General features: G+C 40.4%; 1 protein-coding gene and 1 long non-coding RNA gene across 4 annotated transcripts in view; one reads left to right on the forward strand and one right to left on the reverse strand.

Annotated features, from left to right (window-relative positions):
* SNAP25 (synaptosome associated protein 25) overlaps positions 1-16,884 on the forward strand; it is an 85,133-nt gene extending 68,249 nt beyond the window's left edge. For 2 of the 3 annotated variants that reach the window (XM_032351411.1, XM_032351412.1), the window contains 4 exons: positions 3,411-3,528; positions 7,180-7,305; positions 10,174-10,318; positions 15,567-16,884. In XM_032351411.1, the coding sequence (XP_032207302.1) occupies positions 3,411-3,528; positions 7,180-7,305; positions 10,174-10,318; positions 15,567-15,635 (458 nt within the window). In that variant the 3' untranslated portion in view covers positions 15,636-16,884. Of the gene's footprint in view, positions 1-3,118; positions 3,237-3,410; positions 3,529-7,179; positions 7,306-10,173; positions 10,319-15,566 lie in introns of all 3 variants that reach the window. The other variant, XM_032351413.1, reaches the window with a different exon arrangement.
* On the reverse strand, positions 2,528-5,299 carry LOC116595257. The gene is made up of 2 exons (XR_004287584.1): positions 5,102-5,299; positions 2,528-3,379 (listed from the first exon to the last, which is right to left on the reverse strand). It is a non-coding gene; the product is annotated as an uncharacterized LOC116595257 (long non-coding RNA).
* Positions 16,885-17,686: the final 802 nt, after the last annotated feature.

The following is a 17,686-nucleotide window of genomic DNA, read 5'->3' on the forward strand; positions in this document are numbered from 1 at the left end:
GAAGATGCAGCCCTTGGGAAAATCCCATGGGATCTACTTCAAGCTAAACAGTGAAAGCTTTGACTTCTACAGAGGAAGGGCAAAGTAAGGCCTCTTCCAGAGTGCCTGCTGACTTTCTTAAAAGGTTCATGGCACTGCAAGGTAGCATTTGAGAAAACATTCCTCTTGCTAAAGTCTACACACTAGTATCTGTTACAAATGATGAAAGCTGCAATGTCCAGTGTGATAGCCACTAGCCACATGTGACTATTTAAATTTATATAATGAATTTCCAAATGTTCAATAATGCTAAGGATAATGGCTATCACACAGGTGGCATCTGGTAACTGACTATACTCATGAAGTCTTGTACACTGGGTCATTAACTTTGACATCTTGCTACTCTTTTACTGTTTGTTTTTTAGCCAGGTTGGGGATTCTAAGGGCCTCATGTTGTCTTCCTTAAGTAAGATTAGTAGGAAAAAAAATGTCTAAACTTAGATCCCTTACTATCCTCACATTGGTGGATCTCTCATAAATAACCAGTCATCCAAACACGGCAAAAGAAAGTACAATCTCTTGCCTCAACATATAGTGTCATCATCATACTGGAATGCCTCTCCTAACTCAAAATATTATTGTCCTCCTGAGTCTCCAAGGATAGACAGAAAACAGCCAGAAACCACCCTAGAGAGGTAAGAAGCAGTCAACTATGGGCAGTACATTGCATCAGCCGGTGAGATGCTGCTGGTCACACCAGGACGGAATGAAGATATTGGTTATTTTCAAGCATTTCCTGAGAGATGTCCTCACAGAATTCCATTGAAAAGCCATGAAGTCTCCATGTACCAAACACCCACAAACCTAACACGGTATCCTCTAAAGATGAATAGTGAGAATACCAATGACAAAATGGCGCCACAATAGTTTTTATATTAAGGGCTTGGCTCATAATTGTGTTGAAGTGATAAATTCAACCAATATTGGTAGCTATAAAATTGTTTTCTGAAAGAGCTTCAGCATCCCTTTCTTAGCTATGACCTTTGCCTAATAGTCTGTCAACCTGTGATAGAACCCAGCTCACAGAAATTCCGATTGCAACCAGCTTGTTTGTTTTTATATTTTAATTTGAATTCACTGGTTCAGAAACACAGCACTTGTGGATCAATTTACATTTTTTATTTTATTTTTATTACCTCCTAATCCCTGGGCCTACAGTAGGTGGTGCTCCTGAAATGTTGTCAGAAAAATTCCCCAGAAAGGACAAAGGCCTGAATATGTACCCCCATGCCATATTCTGTGTATTTCAGCGGTCATTAGTGGAGTGCAGCGTGTTTTCCCTGACTCCAGATGCTCCTTCAATCCCATCTCCACCCAGCACTCCAGGAAGCTATTAGCAATTATTCCATTGGGATTTCGGTCTGTACTTAACATGGTTCTTCCTTTTGACGATGTTGAGCTCCTTCTCTCTCTATCAGTCCCCCTAGTCAATAGTTAATTTTATCTGCAGGCTAATTTATTACATTCTTTAAAGGGAACTGGAAAGAAGTCTTCATAAAGACACAAAATCTTCTGGGATGTAAAGACTTGCCATCCTTTCTATTTTATTTTATTTTGTCCTTTTAAAGATTTTCTTAAAGACATTACTATGCTTACCCAGCAGAAGTTCACTGGCACAACACCGTTTTTCTCCCCAGCTATCCAATGCTGGAGAGACACTTAAATCTTGCCTTCATCCATTATTTGAAGGGCACAGCACTGGTAGCAGATTCTCTAAACTGGATTCTATTCTTTAGCCCCCTTAAAGAGAAACACAGTGGGCTCTTGTTTTCCAAATGGACAGTCTCCCCAGTTTGGGTCAATAAGGAACCTATCTTAGTTTGTAATGATAATTTCCACTGGACAATTTAATGTGAAATTCTTCTAAGTGATTATGTCTGCCCTTAGACTGGAAATAGATTTATCAGTTTTATTCCAATCAAGACTTTATTCCCAGAGGCACAGGCAGGTGTGCATAGAAATGTAGATGAAAAGAGGGATGGAAGTGTAATTAGGTTCTGTAACTTGACAGCCAACACATCACATTGCTGCTTTCCTTTAAGGGTCTTAAAACCTATTCTAAAAACCCCTTCATTGAACTTGTAATTTACTCAATGTGGTGCCATAACTTTTGAAAAATTAATCAAGTTAGTGAACGTAACCATGGCAACGTAGAAGCATGAGCTGGTTTTATGGCTATCGATCTACGTCTCAGATGCACTCTTTGCTGGAAGAGATGACTCGGTAACTGTTCTGTGTTCCAGCCTGTCACCCCTCCTCCAGACACCCATGTGTTTGTTCTCCCTGCTGTCTGCCTGGGGTTGGAATCTAACACGCCCCCCTCCTCCACTGTAGAGCCTGGGAAATCAGAGAGCAGAGAAGTGAAATGCCTTCCAGAACTTTCATAACAAGTAAATCATAGGATGAAGAGAGGAATTTAAATGTCCCAGTGCTTGTAACATGACTCTGCTGATGTTGCTTTTTTTTTTTTTTTCCTGTTTTTTTTTTAAAGCAGTGTCTATGAGTTAAGGATTCAAAACCAAGAACTGTCCCTGGGCTAGGGAACAGCCCACCGCTAGGGGGAAAAAAAAAAAAAAAAGATCTGGTACCCATTGCTAATTATCACCTTAATTGTTGTTATTTTCCCCAAAGAAGATTGACTCTATTTACTACCCTTACCTGGTGGAGGATACTTAAAACCAAAAGACAGAGATATTTAAAGTTGAAGCAGGTACCTTCTCTAGTAACATGACATCTTGAATTCCTAAAACACTAACACCATGTTTTTCTTTCTCTTGGGTTTCGCTGGTGTCTGAATAAGTGAATAGGTTGTGTTGCTTTCCTGGACACTCAGAATCCAACAGGCTCACGTACCCCATCCCATCATGTCTGAATTACAAACTATTTCAAGCATTGTTTTTGTTCATTTCCTTCCACCTGTGCCTGGTAGGGCGGCAGCAGGTTCCAGCAATGCATCCTCTGGGACCATGCATTGTAAAATCTTTCTCTTTCAAATTCTGCTCCACATAGTCATTTCTCATGTTCTGTTGGAAACCCCCAAAAAATTCATTCCACACTGTCATCCCTTTGTCCTAACCAGAACAACTCGATCGTGTCGAAGAAGGCATGAACCATATCAACCAAGACATGAAGGAGGCCGAGAAAAATTTAAAAGATTTAGGGAAATGCTGTGGCCTTTTCATATGTCCTTGTAACAAGTAGGTACTGGGTACCAGCTCTAATCTGTGGCGTCCAGTTTTCTTTCTTTTCTTCTTTCTTTTGATTTTTTTCTTTTTTAATGTCAAAGTGAATGTCTGAAGTTTTGTCTTTTTTTTCTTTGTCCTTTTCCATCTGCTTCATTCTGTGGGGATAAAATACTTGTGTTTAATCAGAACAACTGGAACGCATTGAGGAAGGGATGGACCAAATCAATAAGGACATGAAAGAAGCAGAAAAGAATTTGACGGACCTAGGAAAATTCTGCGGGCTTTGTGTGTGTCCCTGTAACAAGTAGGTGCTGCCTGCCTGCCTGAAGCTTTGGTTTCCCAAGGCCCATCTCCAAGCCTTGACAAGCTCATTCCTGCCAAGCACAAAGGCAGGATGAGTATGTGGCATGCAGAACAACAGATCAATACCGTATCCAATGCATTCATCTCATAGCATAGATGATATTAGTGGGAGTTACTGTTGATGCATTAAAAATCAGGCATACTACAGTGAAAGCTTCACTGTCAGCAACTTTTATTGACAAACGTTTCAACATTTTCCAGAAAGTGTACCTTGAGACAGAGATGAGCCTCAAGAAAGAGGCACCCAGGAAATTTTATTTTCCTACCATCCCAAAAGCCAAAATTGCAGAGCTAGAAAAGATTGTGGGGGTAAGTTTGGAAGTCGAGAAACACCTATGTTCAAGATTGGATTTTTCCAGAAGCAAAAGAGACAGGTAATTTGGCCTAAGCGAGCATCCTTAAGACAGAGAGTATGACAGAGATTGCCCCACCAGTTGCCAAATCTGCCCAGCGATTAGACTGTAGATGCCCCAACTGCACCCAGCACAGAGGCCGTGAGCACTTCAACAAGAGGTGCTCAAGCCTTACTCAAATTGGACCCATCCCTCTGAAATTCTTCCTCTTGGAAGATCTACCTGTACACTGACCAAAATGTTGAAATGTGTAGATTTTGCATGCACGAACATCACAAAACATTCAACTGTTCTCAAGGTTCTGCAACGCTTTTTTGGAATGTAGCAGAAATGTGACATGTGGTTATAAAGGTTTACAACAGAAGGAACCTGAAAATGTAGGTTCTGGAAGATAGTCTTATTTGACTAGCAGTGGAAAAAAAAAAAATGCATGAGTGGATTGTCCAACATGCATTTGGAAAATTAAACCCGTTACCCAGCCTCCCTCACCCCTCCCACTTCCCTTTGAACAGAAGCCTTTTTCCTAAAAGCTCTCCTGATCCTAGCTTTTAGAACAGCAACTGATGTCATTTCTAGCTGATTATACGACCGTTCACATCCTTGAAACTTTGAGGCTGATTTAAAATATCCCACTTCCTGTTTAGGAGGGGGAGGGGCTCGATGTACAAATAAATTTAAAACTGTTTTAAAAGAATGATCTACAGTAAAGCCTGATTAACTGGAATCCAGCTGACTGAAACTCTCAAACGTATTTATACGTTTGCTTCCTTCCACGGTTAGTAAAAAGAGACAGTTGAACAAATGGCTGGGGATCATGTCGGGGACTTAAAATGGTTTCTCTTGAAGGGCAATCTAGGCAGTTCACTTTCTATCACTCAGTCTACATCCTGTAACTTCCACACCTATGGGGACCAAACAATAAGGGTTGATCCTCAGAGGAAAGGCCATCGGGCACATCAAGTGAAACCATAATCAAGGAAAAATTCGGTCATGTTCACTACCCTAAGACTCTAAGGCAAGAAAGTGTCTTGAGAATCTAACAGATGTTCAACAATCACCCCTGAAACCTAATTTTCTTCCATGGCCCCCTGTTAATTAAGAAAGTCGTGCCATTCACCAAAATGACTCATGGCTACACATTCCAGTTAGTCAAGACTTAACTGTATATCCTTTTCCGTGGCCTCTTGCCCCCCAGGTGAGATTTCCACCTGTCTTGTGATGAATTCCCACAGACACGATTTCCCCATTCATCTACTGTGTGGAGAAAGCATGGAGGCAGGCCCCGCCCCAGGATGAATTCTAAAGTTCAGATGAAATCATGGCCCCTGTGCATTCCACATAGTAGTTGGCACAAGAGACCCTAACTGAGCTTCAAAGCTTGAGTGAAGTGTTCCCTATTGTGTGTAAATAATGCTTTAAAAACCATGTGTCACAATGCAGTGGCTGGTGGTGCCCCAGACTCTGTGAGGGCTTCGCCCTGTCTCGGCATGTTTCAAAGGACTATGGTAGATGTACGGCAGTTCTGTGAGTCTATGTGCAGCATTGTGGGTGCAGTGATTCGCCTTCTTTCAGAAACGCAAACTTTCCCACCCCCCTTGACTTTGCCAAAGATGGTATACCAGATATCTTACATAGCAGAAAACCTCACGAGGTCCATATAACTTCTTGTAATGTGAGAAGGGAGGGAATGGGGAGTCGGAAAGAAAACAAAGCCAGACTCTAAGCTCTATTAAATTAGTTTTTGGATCCTGTCCCACGGAGTGGCCCTGTGGCTCTTTAGCAGAGTCACTTCTGACAGCTCCAAGGGCTATGGCATAATACACTAGATTGTGGGAGTTGCTGAAATTCCATTTGTACAATTTTCCGGCTTATTCCAGGGTTACTTGGTCCCCAATCTGCAAATATTAGTATTAGAGCCAGTTTATAATAGATGGCTGTGATCCTCCGGTGTAAGAAAAAAAAAGGAGAGGGGGGGTGGGCATAAATTCTGGTGTCTTATAAGAGAAAATAGGAAAATGGGACCACAGGAAGTTCTCTTGTTTTTGGACTGAAAAGCATGTGGTTTCTACTATGCAAAGAACCTAAAAACATCTTTGATTGCCTTAAATTACAACACACCCACCAAAATATGCTGCACATGTTTCTATTGGGCACAACAGGTATGCCTGGATTTTAAGTTTGTCTCCAAGGCAGCTCAGTGAAATATGGCCCGTGGAGACCACAGCAGTTCCAGACCACTCTCCCCTGCCACATCCCAGGATAGCTTGAAATAGGAGTTGGTAAACGCTCCCACCCCGTCCCCCAGCCTGACAAAGAAGCTATTGAACTGCGTTTCAAACCCACATGAAGGCTATTACTGTCCTGCTAGTGCCTTTCTCAAGAATGGCCAACTTCTGGAGTAGTTTGGCTTAAATGAGAATGCTTCACTTTCTACTCATGCCTGTAGCTGGTGCATGAAGAAGACGTAGAGGGATTTCCTTTTCTGGTGCTAGATGGCTTGTTCTCTCTTCTATTTTCCTGCATTCATTTCACTATGCCTCTTTTACTTTTTGTCTCTGTGGACAAAGGTTTGTACATCAACTAGATGTATGGTAACTGTTTGGAAGTACCGATATATTATCTAATTCAAATCACTCTCGAGGCAACTCAAAGACCACCACCCTTGGCCAACCGCCAACCCTTTATGTCCTTCATGCAGAGTTGGAAGAGTTAGTTCCACACATGCTTTGGGGGAAGAATTAAAACAGGGAATCTTTGCATGATGGTGTGTCAAAACTTGGTCGAGTATGTTTTTCTTGGTAACAGTGTGTTGCTGTGGTGTGATGTACACACTCTACTTGGCAGTCTTGTTATGTGTCTGTCTGCCAGTATGTTTTTCTGTGTGTTTTGTGTCTCAAAATATAACCATGTCACTGAAATAGAACTGAATGTCCTCCAGCTACCTTAATCCTTGTCTTAAATCCAACTAAACTGCAAAAACAGACCAAAACAAGAACAACCTTTGGGCAAAGGTTGCAGTCTTGACAATTGCAATTGGCTCGATTGGAAATGAAATGCTAAGTAGCTGAGGCATGGTGGTGGCCAACTGTTTGGGTCCAGATCATGATATATCGGTATTCTCTGATGCCTCGAATTAAAACCCATTTGCTTGGTTCGGTTCTTCGCTTGAAGAGGTGACCATTGTTGTGAGCTTGATGCTCCACTCCCTTGCCTTGTCACTCACCCTCTTTTTTGCATAGGCTTAAATCAAGTGATGCTTACAAAAAAGCCTGGGGCAACAATCAGGACGGCGTGGTGGCCAGCCAGCCTGCTCGTGTGGTGGATGAACGGGAGCAGATGGCCATCAGTGGTGGCTTCATTCGGAGGTGAGCCACATGCAGCCAGCTCCATAGCCGTTGTCCATGGTTAAGTAACAAATCACCCCTAGCTGGGTGGTTCTTAAAGCAACAACCATTTTACTGGTCACTTATGAATGTGTATGTTGGATGAGCAGTTCTGCCACGAGCCCCTCCTGGGCTCCCTCATTTCATGCAGGTGGGTGCACGATGGCACTAGATGGTCTCAGGCACTCGTCTCTAGGGCAGGGCGCCTCCACTCTCCCCCGTGTGGTTCCTCCAGCAGAACCCTGGCTTCCATGTTGGTGGCAGCATTCCAAAGGGGCAGGCTCCAACGTACAAGCACTTATCAAGCCTTGTCGGGTTTGGCAGTTTCATCAGACAAAGGGAGTCACATGACCGTGACCGGCATCAATGTGGCAGTAAACAGGTGTCTCGTTCCACAGATGGAATTGAACAGAACTTATTAAAGACATTGTTTACAGAGGTGTGGGCCAGGTTGATAACAAGCGATGGTAAAGCATTTGTGGACTAGCAATAGCAGGAAAACTCTTGAAGTTTCTGTTATCAGAACCCAACAGTAGTTACCACTACAGAGAAATGCAGCTGTTGCAAAATAGCAGGAAATGAGAAAGGGAAATAAATGCCCCCATTCCTCTTTCCTCTTGCCCTCCAATATGTCACTGGACATCTGCCAAAGCCTACTGGAAGCCTGAGCATCAAGAGAATCTGAGTGATGCAGTTGAGAGAGGTCAGCATCTTTTGGCAGAGAGCAAAACAGGTCAGAGAATGGACCTGCAAAGACAAATACAGAATAACAAGCATCCCTGACTTCTGATTTCCTGTGGGACCTGGAAGCAAAACCCAACTTAAGGACCTATTTAAAAATCTCAAATTACACAAATCTGCCTTTCTAAAAATCAGCTTTCGGGAAACTAGAAAACAGAGGAAATAATGACAAATATTCCTGTTAAAAAGAAAAGAAAATGTAAAAAACCTCTTTTTTTCGAGGCCACTACTATGGCTCAGCAGTGATTAGGGTGCCTAGTGGCTTGAGTAGTACAGAGATGTATATCTATCTATGCCTGGGTCATTGTAGCTGATGTTACGAGCCAATAAGCCAGATTCAAGTAACAGATCATGGTCACTTAGGTATTAAGTCCAGATAGCTACATAAAGCCTCACAGATGACAATTCTATTCTTGTTTCTATCTGCTCCCAGGGAAACTAGACCAAGGGTTCTCAATCCTGGATGCACATTAGAATGACCTGAGGCTGTTTTTAAAAAAACATCAGTACTGAGGGGGCACCTGGGTGGCTTGGTCAATTAAATGTCTGCCTTTGGCTCAGGTCATAATCCTGGGATCCAGAGGTCCTGGCGTGCCCCACAATCCCACATTGGGCTCCCTGCTCAGTGGGGAGTCTGCTTCTCCCTCTCCCTCTGTTCCTCCTCCCACTCACTTGCTCGCTTGCTCTCTCTCTCTCCCTCTCGTAAATAAAAAATAAAATCTTTAAAAAAAAAAAAAGTGAGACCCAAGCATCTGGGCTCTTTAAGCTTCTCAGGTGATTCTAATATATAATCAGCATTGAGAATCATGGAACCAGAAGTATGCCTTAGCTGTTGATAGTCATTTAAATAAGCTTCTTTTGCAGGTAAGCAAGCTAGGAAGTTCCCGTTTAATTTCTCCTGGTTTAGGCTGCTTTAAAACCTTTGTGGGCCAGTCTACACTGGGAGTTACCATGGGGGATGGGATTTAACCCCTCTGAACATTTTTAGCCTATCACCATCTGCAGTGGGAAACGTCACTTAGCCAGAACATCCTAGAATGAATACTTACTATTTGCAATAAAGGGTCACTACCTTCTTAACTTTTAAGCTGAGCTGTGAAAAAAATGGCGAGGTGGTAAGGCACTTCGAGAGCCCACCCCTTCCTTGCCAAACTGGAAAAATAATCGTCACATTTTTTTTTCCCTACAAAATCACCTATTCACAATGCCACCAACCCACCCCCACTGCAATGAAATTGGAGCAAGTAGAAATCATCTTGAATAAATAGCTCCATTTGGGTTTCTTGGGAGCAAGCAGGATTAAGGGGCAGACTGTAATTATCCTTACTCTTCCCAGCGATTTTGGTCTCAAATGGGAAAGAAAATGAGCAGAGAAATTCTCTGACTTAACACAGGAAGCCTTTTCTTTGATTCTCAATTTAACTCTTGGAGACTTTGGTTGACATTTCAGAAAGAAAAATACAGTTTCTAAGTAGTCCCATCTTCATTCTCTGACCCAATCCTCTCAACTAAAATAATTTTTTTCTTAAAAAATGAAAATTGGGATAAACATATGATCACAGAGAGGAAATGACATGCTGGTGCAAGTGAGAGAAATAGATAAATTAATCTATTTAATCCACCTTCTTTAAAAATAGAAAGGCAAGGGTTCAGAAATGATATTTAAAAATTCTTTTCCAAGGGCAAACCCCTTCAGGTCCCATTCCTCCCTGGGAACTCTGTACTATTATTTTGCTATCTCTCAGTAAATTTTGCTTCACTGCCTACCAAAAATAAATAAATAAATGGATAGATAGATAGATATTAAAATTATATTCTAGGGGCACCTGGTTGGCTCAGTCAGTTAAGGGTTTGACTTGATCTCAGTTCAGGTCTTGATGTTAGGGTCATGACTTCAAGTACTGTGTTGGAGCCTACTAAATAAATGATTAAATAAATAAAAATTATTTTCTAATGTATAAAAGCCAAAATGTACTCATTTTGAACAGAAATTAAAGGTGCATGGGATTGATACCTATGAGTCTCTAGAGTTTCCCTGAGCTTTGGGTCCATAGTATTTTAATTTTTTCACATTTTCTATCTGCTAAAAAATTGCATTTTGACTACCAGGGTAACAAATGATGCCCGAGAAAATGAAATGGATGAGAATCTGGAGCAGGTGAGCGGTATCATTGGAAACCTCCGTCACATGGCCCTGGACATGGGCAATGAGATCGATACACAGAATCGCCAGATCGACAGGATCATGGAGAAGGTAAGCTTGTGGCAGTCAGTAAGCTTCCATTGTTCCTTACTTCTTCTGAAATACCACTGGGATAAACAGCATAGTAAGTCCCTCAAACTGTGACATGGGATTCAGGCATCCTGATAGGTGGAAATTTCCCCCTTTATTTTTTTAGACAAAAATTTACAACATATAAGTACGTAAGAAGGTAGAATTTAATCTAGCAGGTTTTCTTCAGAGGCACCTCTGTTTCGGGACTGGTGCTAGGCTCCAAAGGACATGAAGATGAGAAAGACATCATCCCCACTGCTAAGAAACTCACAGCCTACAGGAGGCAGTGAGCCTCCAGCTGAATTTACTACCACACGAAAGATAATTTGCCAAGAGAGCCACACACAAAATCTAAGTAGGGTTAGAGGAGGAAAGATTTCAAGAGTTAAGCAATGGGAAAATCTCCCAAAAAAATCAAATCCAGTCTTGAAGATCGGTTAGGAGCTTGTCAAGAGATGATGTAGGAATAGAATCAGGAAATAAGGGAAAGAATACTTATTTTAGTTTCACCAGAAGATGAATATAAGCTTTGATTTTATAAATGCCAGCGCTTTAATGATAGTTCAAAAAGGCCCGGATTCCATTTCCAGTTCAACAGTTCACATGTCCAGATCTCAAAATAGAAAGCGTAGTCTGATGAAGTTGAGTTCACACAAGGACACCAGATGTGGCTCGAAGACAAAACCCCCTGGTGTCAACAAGAGGCACAAGGAAAAGTGAAGAGGACAGAATGCGAAGGGGTGGGTTTAGGGGCTTGAGACTGGAAGGGAACCGAAAGAAACACTGGATAGCCTTTATAAAAAGATTTGGGACACCAAAACCCAATATTCCACATTATACAAATCTGACATACTTGCTATGATCTTGTATTCTGCCACCTCCCCAATCAGTAGAGTCCTGAATATTGCTTATAATCTAAGATGTCAAAATGCTAACAGGAAGAAATAGATACATTATAGCTTTATTGGTAATTATGCATCTATAATCAATTCTAGTTGGCTAATCTTACATTGTATGAGTTTATGCCCTGGGAGATACTGAAGTTCTGAGCCTAAAACCCTGAGTTTCTTTTTTAACAATTCATTCCACTTTAGTAAGCAGAGAAGGATGCTTTGAATCCTAAGGGCAAACACTGGGTTTCTTGGTACCCAAGAATGCTCCACTGAGTTGAAAACAGAAAGAGCAAACATAAAGGAAACGCTTTGCCCTATTGTGTTCTATGTGCTCCCTATTAAAAATATCTGATCGCATAATATTTTGCCTGATCGATACGGAGTTACACAAATGTCAGTGTTTGCTGGCAAAAAGCTTGTGCTTTGCTTACTTTTACAAGTCATGACACACTTATCATTGTTAAGAGCCTTTGATATGCTAAAGCTTTTAAAGCTGTACAAATCAATAGATTGTAGGACAGTATTGAGAGTTTCAAAAAGGGCTGGAGCCAACACAAGCTGACCTAACCCATTACGGCCCAGAAAAATGAGCTAAGAAACAATGGGAGAACCATCTTCCATCAGGAAAATGATCTGAAAAAACAAGAAGTACTCACTTTCTGTCAATGAACCCAATTTACTCACAGATGTAGAAAGATAATGTACCTCTAACTCAATTAGAGTTCCAGAAGGAGTAATTTTACTAAGAGAGAGGGGTCAAATCTTTATTGATAGAGTAGGACTTTCAGCACAAAAAAGTGTTCCTGGAAAGGCAAGTGGCATCTTAATTCTGCCACTTCGCATTTCTACTTCTCTTCTCTGGGGAAGAGAGCTTTTAGAGGGGCCCAATTTACGACAAGGGCAAAAACGTATGCAGCTATGATGTGTAATTGGAAGTCAGGCAAGTGGTTTGGAAATAGCCGTTATGGTTTGTGTCATTCTTTAAGTGCTGAATTGTTTAAGAAGTGAGAGAGGGGGGTCTAGTTGCCTTTGAATAACTAGCCTTTGTCGTAGCTCCAAAATCAGAATCTGAACATGATTGGATAGAGTCAGTTTCAACCCAGCATTGGCCCAAATGATACATGTCCTATGAGCTGCCCAGTTTTTAATAGATTTCGAACTTCTCATGTAGGTTCTCACTTGTGATAATAGGAAACAGTGATAAAACTTCTCTTGCATCTCTAACAGTAAATTAGGCTTACAGTCTAAGAATAAAAAGAATCTTGGGGCACCTGGGTGGCTCAGTCTGTTGAGTATCCAACTCTTGGTTTCAGCTCAGGCCATCATCTCTGTCTCTCTCTCTCTCTGTCTGTCTCTCTCTCTCTAAAATAAATAAATGACTAAAAAATTAAAAAACAAAACCAAAGAAAGCAAATGTTCTGATGTTTCTCCCATATTCTCTCATGGCCCCCGACAATAATCTTCAACCTACCTCATCAATCATCATCCTCTCTCATCACTTGGATTGATAGTAAAGTTTTGTAAGTCCAAAACAATGTAATTTTTAATACATCCCCATGGACTGTCCAGAAATTACTTTGTCTATTTAAAAGTCTTGCTTTCTGCTTTAAGGTGTATATATGTACAGTCTTCTAAGGTTGAAATGGTATAATTTCAGAAAACTAAAATGGGGAAAGTTGTATTAGCTGCTTTATGTTGTTCAGGAAGTAGTCATGTTCAAACTTCAATTTTAAAGCTGTCAGTGGTAGATGCCACACACATGTTGAAATACAGTGAGGCTGAAGATTTAGCCTTCCTTTGAATTCTATCAATGAGGAAACCTAGCGTCTGAAAACCAAGGTCTTCAGTTCCAGTGGCATTTCCTCCTGGTTACGAGCTTCATGACCTGATTTCTTCATCTGAAAGATAATAAGGGAACAATTCAAACCTCAGATGAGAATGGGGCTACTATGTAGGGTAACAAGCAGCCACTTCTGGAATTCTGAGCAGGGGCCTAAAAGCTAACTGCAATGGTCTGAAGTTGAGATTTCCAGAGTGTTCAGAAGGATGGGCTAATGATCTCCTTCTAACTCTCTTAGTGGCTCTGTGGGGATCATCCTTGCTTTCTCACAAGGGCAAATCATGTGGCATATCTCGGGTATGCCAATGAGCTTAAGATTCTCCAAATAGAAATATGGAAACTGGGGTGGGGTATATTCCATAAATACAGTCCTAAAGCATATAAAAAGAATGAACACAGTGGCATTCTCCAAATACCAGGGAGACATCTAAAAGGAGCTTACCTCAGGATTCTTTCCTAAAAGATGCGATTTCTGTTACATAATAAAGATGTAGTACCTATTGCATAAGGTATATGGGCTTGAGTTTTTATATGCTTCAGAGAAAATTTAGGTGGAAATCACAGATCTTCAGTGGACATAGGTCTGTTTTAGATCCTTTGACGATGTCCAGAGAATAATCTCGTGCTCTGCTTCAAAATATCCCCTTCTACCACCAGGTGAATGCTCACCAGTGTATTCTTAATGCAAAAGTTTCTAGAATTCTCATTTCTAGATGTGCCATCCATTTTTAAATTAATGATTTCTTCCCATTTGAACTTTCCTTAGTAGTCAGCCTGGAAAAATAGCATAATTAAATCTGCAGAAACATTTCACATTGGTCTGAGCCTAGAATTTTCCTTTGCACCAAAGTATCCTTATTTCTGATAGACTTTATAGCTAAAGAGGGAAGATTTAAGAACCACATAAAATTGGAGAGAATACTTATTTTCCAAATCAGGAACCTAGAGTCCAAAATATGAATCCATAGATCAAAACAATCAAGGAAAATTATGCTCTATCTTAACTTGTTTTGAAAGTCAACTTTTGATTATCCAAACAGATGGTAGGAAACCATTGCCAGATAATTCAGAATAATGAATAATATAGCAATATTTCTATTTTAACTTGGCAAATTTCTAGTTGAATATAGATAATTCTAAATGTGCTGGGAATTCACAATTAAACTAAATAAAGTATATCCAGCTTGGTGGAGATTGGAAAGCACCAAGCACCCTAGTAAATGCAAAATCAGTAATCATTAACAAATGCAGGTGGATAAAAAAGCAGTTCAGTTTCCCTGTCCTGGCTCTCAGCTTCGTGTTCCTCTTTCCAGGCTAGAGAGGGGCAGACACCATTACAAGTCTTGATAAGACAAAAACAACAGCATACACAGAATCTTCATCTTTGTCTCTGCTTGCTCACTCATACCTTTCTCAGTGGTGTTGGGAATAGTTCATTTTCTGGGGTTTGAAAGTCTATCCTGGTAGCAGCTCTGGGTTTCACGCTGCATATACAGAAAAAGGTGACTGAAAGAGTGAGATCAGTCAAGGCACAAAATTATGGTAAAAGTGCAAATGGTAAGTGGCACCTGGCTGGCTCTGTCAGTAGGGCATGTGGCTCTTGATCTTGGATTTGTGAGTTCAAGCCCCCAGTTCGTTATGGAGCCTCCTTAAAACTAAATAAGCAAGCAAGTAAGTAAGCAAACAAATAAGCCAATTCTCAAACTCATGGGAGTGAGTCTTTAGAAATGGAGCTTAAAATTATTAAACATCCTGAAAACAAGTCGAGTTTTCACTCAATAACAGTAATTGCAACTTAAAATATATTGAGCACTTAATCTTTGCAAAAAAATATTCCAAGCACATTATTTGTACAGACTCATTTCATTTTCACAGCAGACGTCAATACTATAATAATTAACATTGTGATTACTAGGTGGACTCTGACTCCATACTGCCTGGTTTCCTCATTTGGACAAAGGAATTAATAATAATATACACCGCATAGTTAATATCAATCTTGATGTCAAGGTTGATTGAATGGGATATAATAGACATTTGTGCTTGTTAGCAGGATTCTTTTTTGTCCCAGCCACGAGAAAAGCAAGCCAAGGCCCCAAGATGTTATGTAAATGACCCAACGTGACACTGGTAATAAGTTAGCCATGACTCAAACCCAACTGCATAAATGGTGGTAATTCAACTCAATCCACAGATGTGAATGCCTTCCAGAGACATCACTGGGTGTCATTCCAGGACAGAAGGGTAAATGATATAACCCTGTCCTCAAAAGGGTGCTCTCTGGTAGGGTGAAACAGTCATGAGTACTGAGATGTAGGACCATGTCCAAATAGAACCACAAGCAATGTTTCTGGGATCACAGAAGAAGAGAGTGTCAATTCTGGCAGAAGTTTAAAGATACCTTCACTCAAGAAGGGGGCATTTGAACAGACCCAGAAGGAAGAACAGAATGTCCAAAGGTAACCTGAGTTCTGTTTTCTTCCCTTTTTTCTAGGCTGATTCCAACAAAACCAGAATTGATGAGGCCAACCAACGTGCAACAAAGATGCTGGGGAGTGGTTAAATGTGTCCACCTGTGTTCTCTTCCAAATGCTGTTGGGCAAGATAGCACCTTCAGGCTTTTCTCATCGTATTACCTAGTAGGTCTGCACACATACACACATCAGTTCACCCCCATTGTGAATGTTGTCTTGTGTCATTATCAGCTTCCCCAAACTATTATGTGTCTTTTGTTCCTTCTGAGTCTCTTTCTTTCCAAAAGTTATATATAATAGTCATTTGGTGGCTCTAACTCCCTACATAAGATGTCTTGGGTTTCATTTTTCCTTTTCTCTCCTCAGTGTTGTTTGCTGAATGACAACAATTTAGGAATGCTCAATGTGCTGTTGATTCTTTCAATACACAGTATTTTTCTTGTAAAACTGTGACATTCCACAGAGCTACTGCCACTGTCCTTTCTTTGGGTGTCAGGCTCTGAAACTCCCAAAATTTGCTGTCCTTGGTTCCTCATGGCTGTCATCTGTCTTTATGATTTCATGATTAGACAATGTGGAATTACATTACAGGCATTGCACTAAAAGTGATGTGATTTATGCATTTATGCATGAGAACTAAATAGATTTTTAGATTCCTACTTTAACAAAATCTTTCCATGACAGTAGCATACTGATGAGAAAACACACACACACACAACAACAACAACAACAACAACAGAAACAACAAAACAACAACAAAGCATGCTCAGTATTGAGACACTGTCAAGATTAAGTTCTACCAGCAAAACTGAAGTAGTGTCACTTTCTTTCTGTCAATATATAGACTTACTAATCATGATCATCCTTTTTTTAAAAAAAAGAATTTTAAAAAAAAGATGGATTTGACACACTCACCATTTAATCATTTCCAGCAAAGTAGACGTTTGGCTGAACTATGTCAAATGAATGTAATACAGGGTTTGTTTGCTGCTTTTGAAGGCTATGTTTCAGAGAAAGCAATCTTGCTGTGAAACCGTGTGGAGATGTAAATTTTATAAGGCTGACTCTTACTAATCACCATTTCCCCCTGTGGTTTGTTATCAGTACAATTCTCTGTTGCTTAATCTAGAGCTATGCACACCAAATTGCTGAGATATTTAGTAGCTGATAAAGAAATCTTTAAAAAAAAATAATATAAATGAATGAAATATAGATAAACTCTGAGATAAATATCATTACAGCATGTAATATTAAATTCCTCCTGTCTCCTCTGTCGGTTTGTGAAGTGATTGACATTTTGTAGCTAGTTTAAAATTATTAAAAATTATAGACCCCAGATGTCTGCTTTAATTTCTTCATGGACTCCGTCTGATTTCGCATTCACGTGAAAAGAGGAAGTCTGGCCACTCCCTCCCATTGCTCCTGAGAAGCCAGTTCTGTGTGCTAAGAACACTGTGTGGAAAAAACAAAAGATGTCTCTTTTAGACACAAGTCCAATGGCAGGTGACACTTGGCTTCATTCAGAAATATCTGTGTGTGGATTCAGTTTTGGCTATGGGAGAAAATATAGTTTTCCAGAAGATAGAAGAAAACAGCTATGGAAAAAAATCTGTGGTACTCAGGCTTGACCCTACATAGATTTAGGTTTATCAGGTATCGATCAACTCTTCCTTCCTCTCTCCAAAATCCAATCCCAGCACCAAAAGTGAACCCTTCACAACCACACCACTGCTGCCCCCACTTGTTTGACAGCTTTATTGATGTACCATATAATTCACCCACTTAAATGGTTGTTAGTATACTGGCAGAGTTGTGTGATCAAATTTTAGAATATTTCTAATACCTCCAAAAGAAACCCCATACCAATTAGCAGTCACTCCCATCCCACTTCCTCCAGCCATAGGCAACCACTCATTTATGTCTGTCTATAGATTTGTCTTCTTGAGCATTTCATAAAAATGGAATTATACAGTATGTGATGGATTTGTGTCTGGCTTCTTTTACTTAGCCTGTTTTCAAGGGCCATCCATGTTGTAGCGTGTAACAGAGCTTCATTCCCTTTTATGGCAAAATAATGTCCATGGTGTGGATGCCATATTTTATTTATCTATTCATCCATTGATGGACATTTGGATGGTTT

This window comes from Mustela erminea, chromosome 7 (genome assembly GCF_009829155.1).
Source record: "Mustela erminea isolate mMusErm1 chromosome 7, mMusErm1.Pri, whole genome shotgun sequence".
Taxonomy (NCBI): domain Eukaryota; kingdom Metazoa; phylum Chordata; class Mammalia; order Carnivora; family Mustelidae; genus Mustela; species Mustela erminea.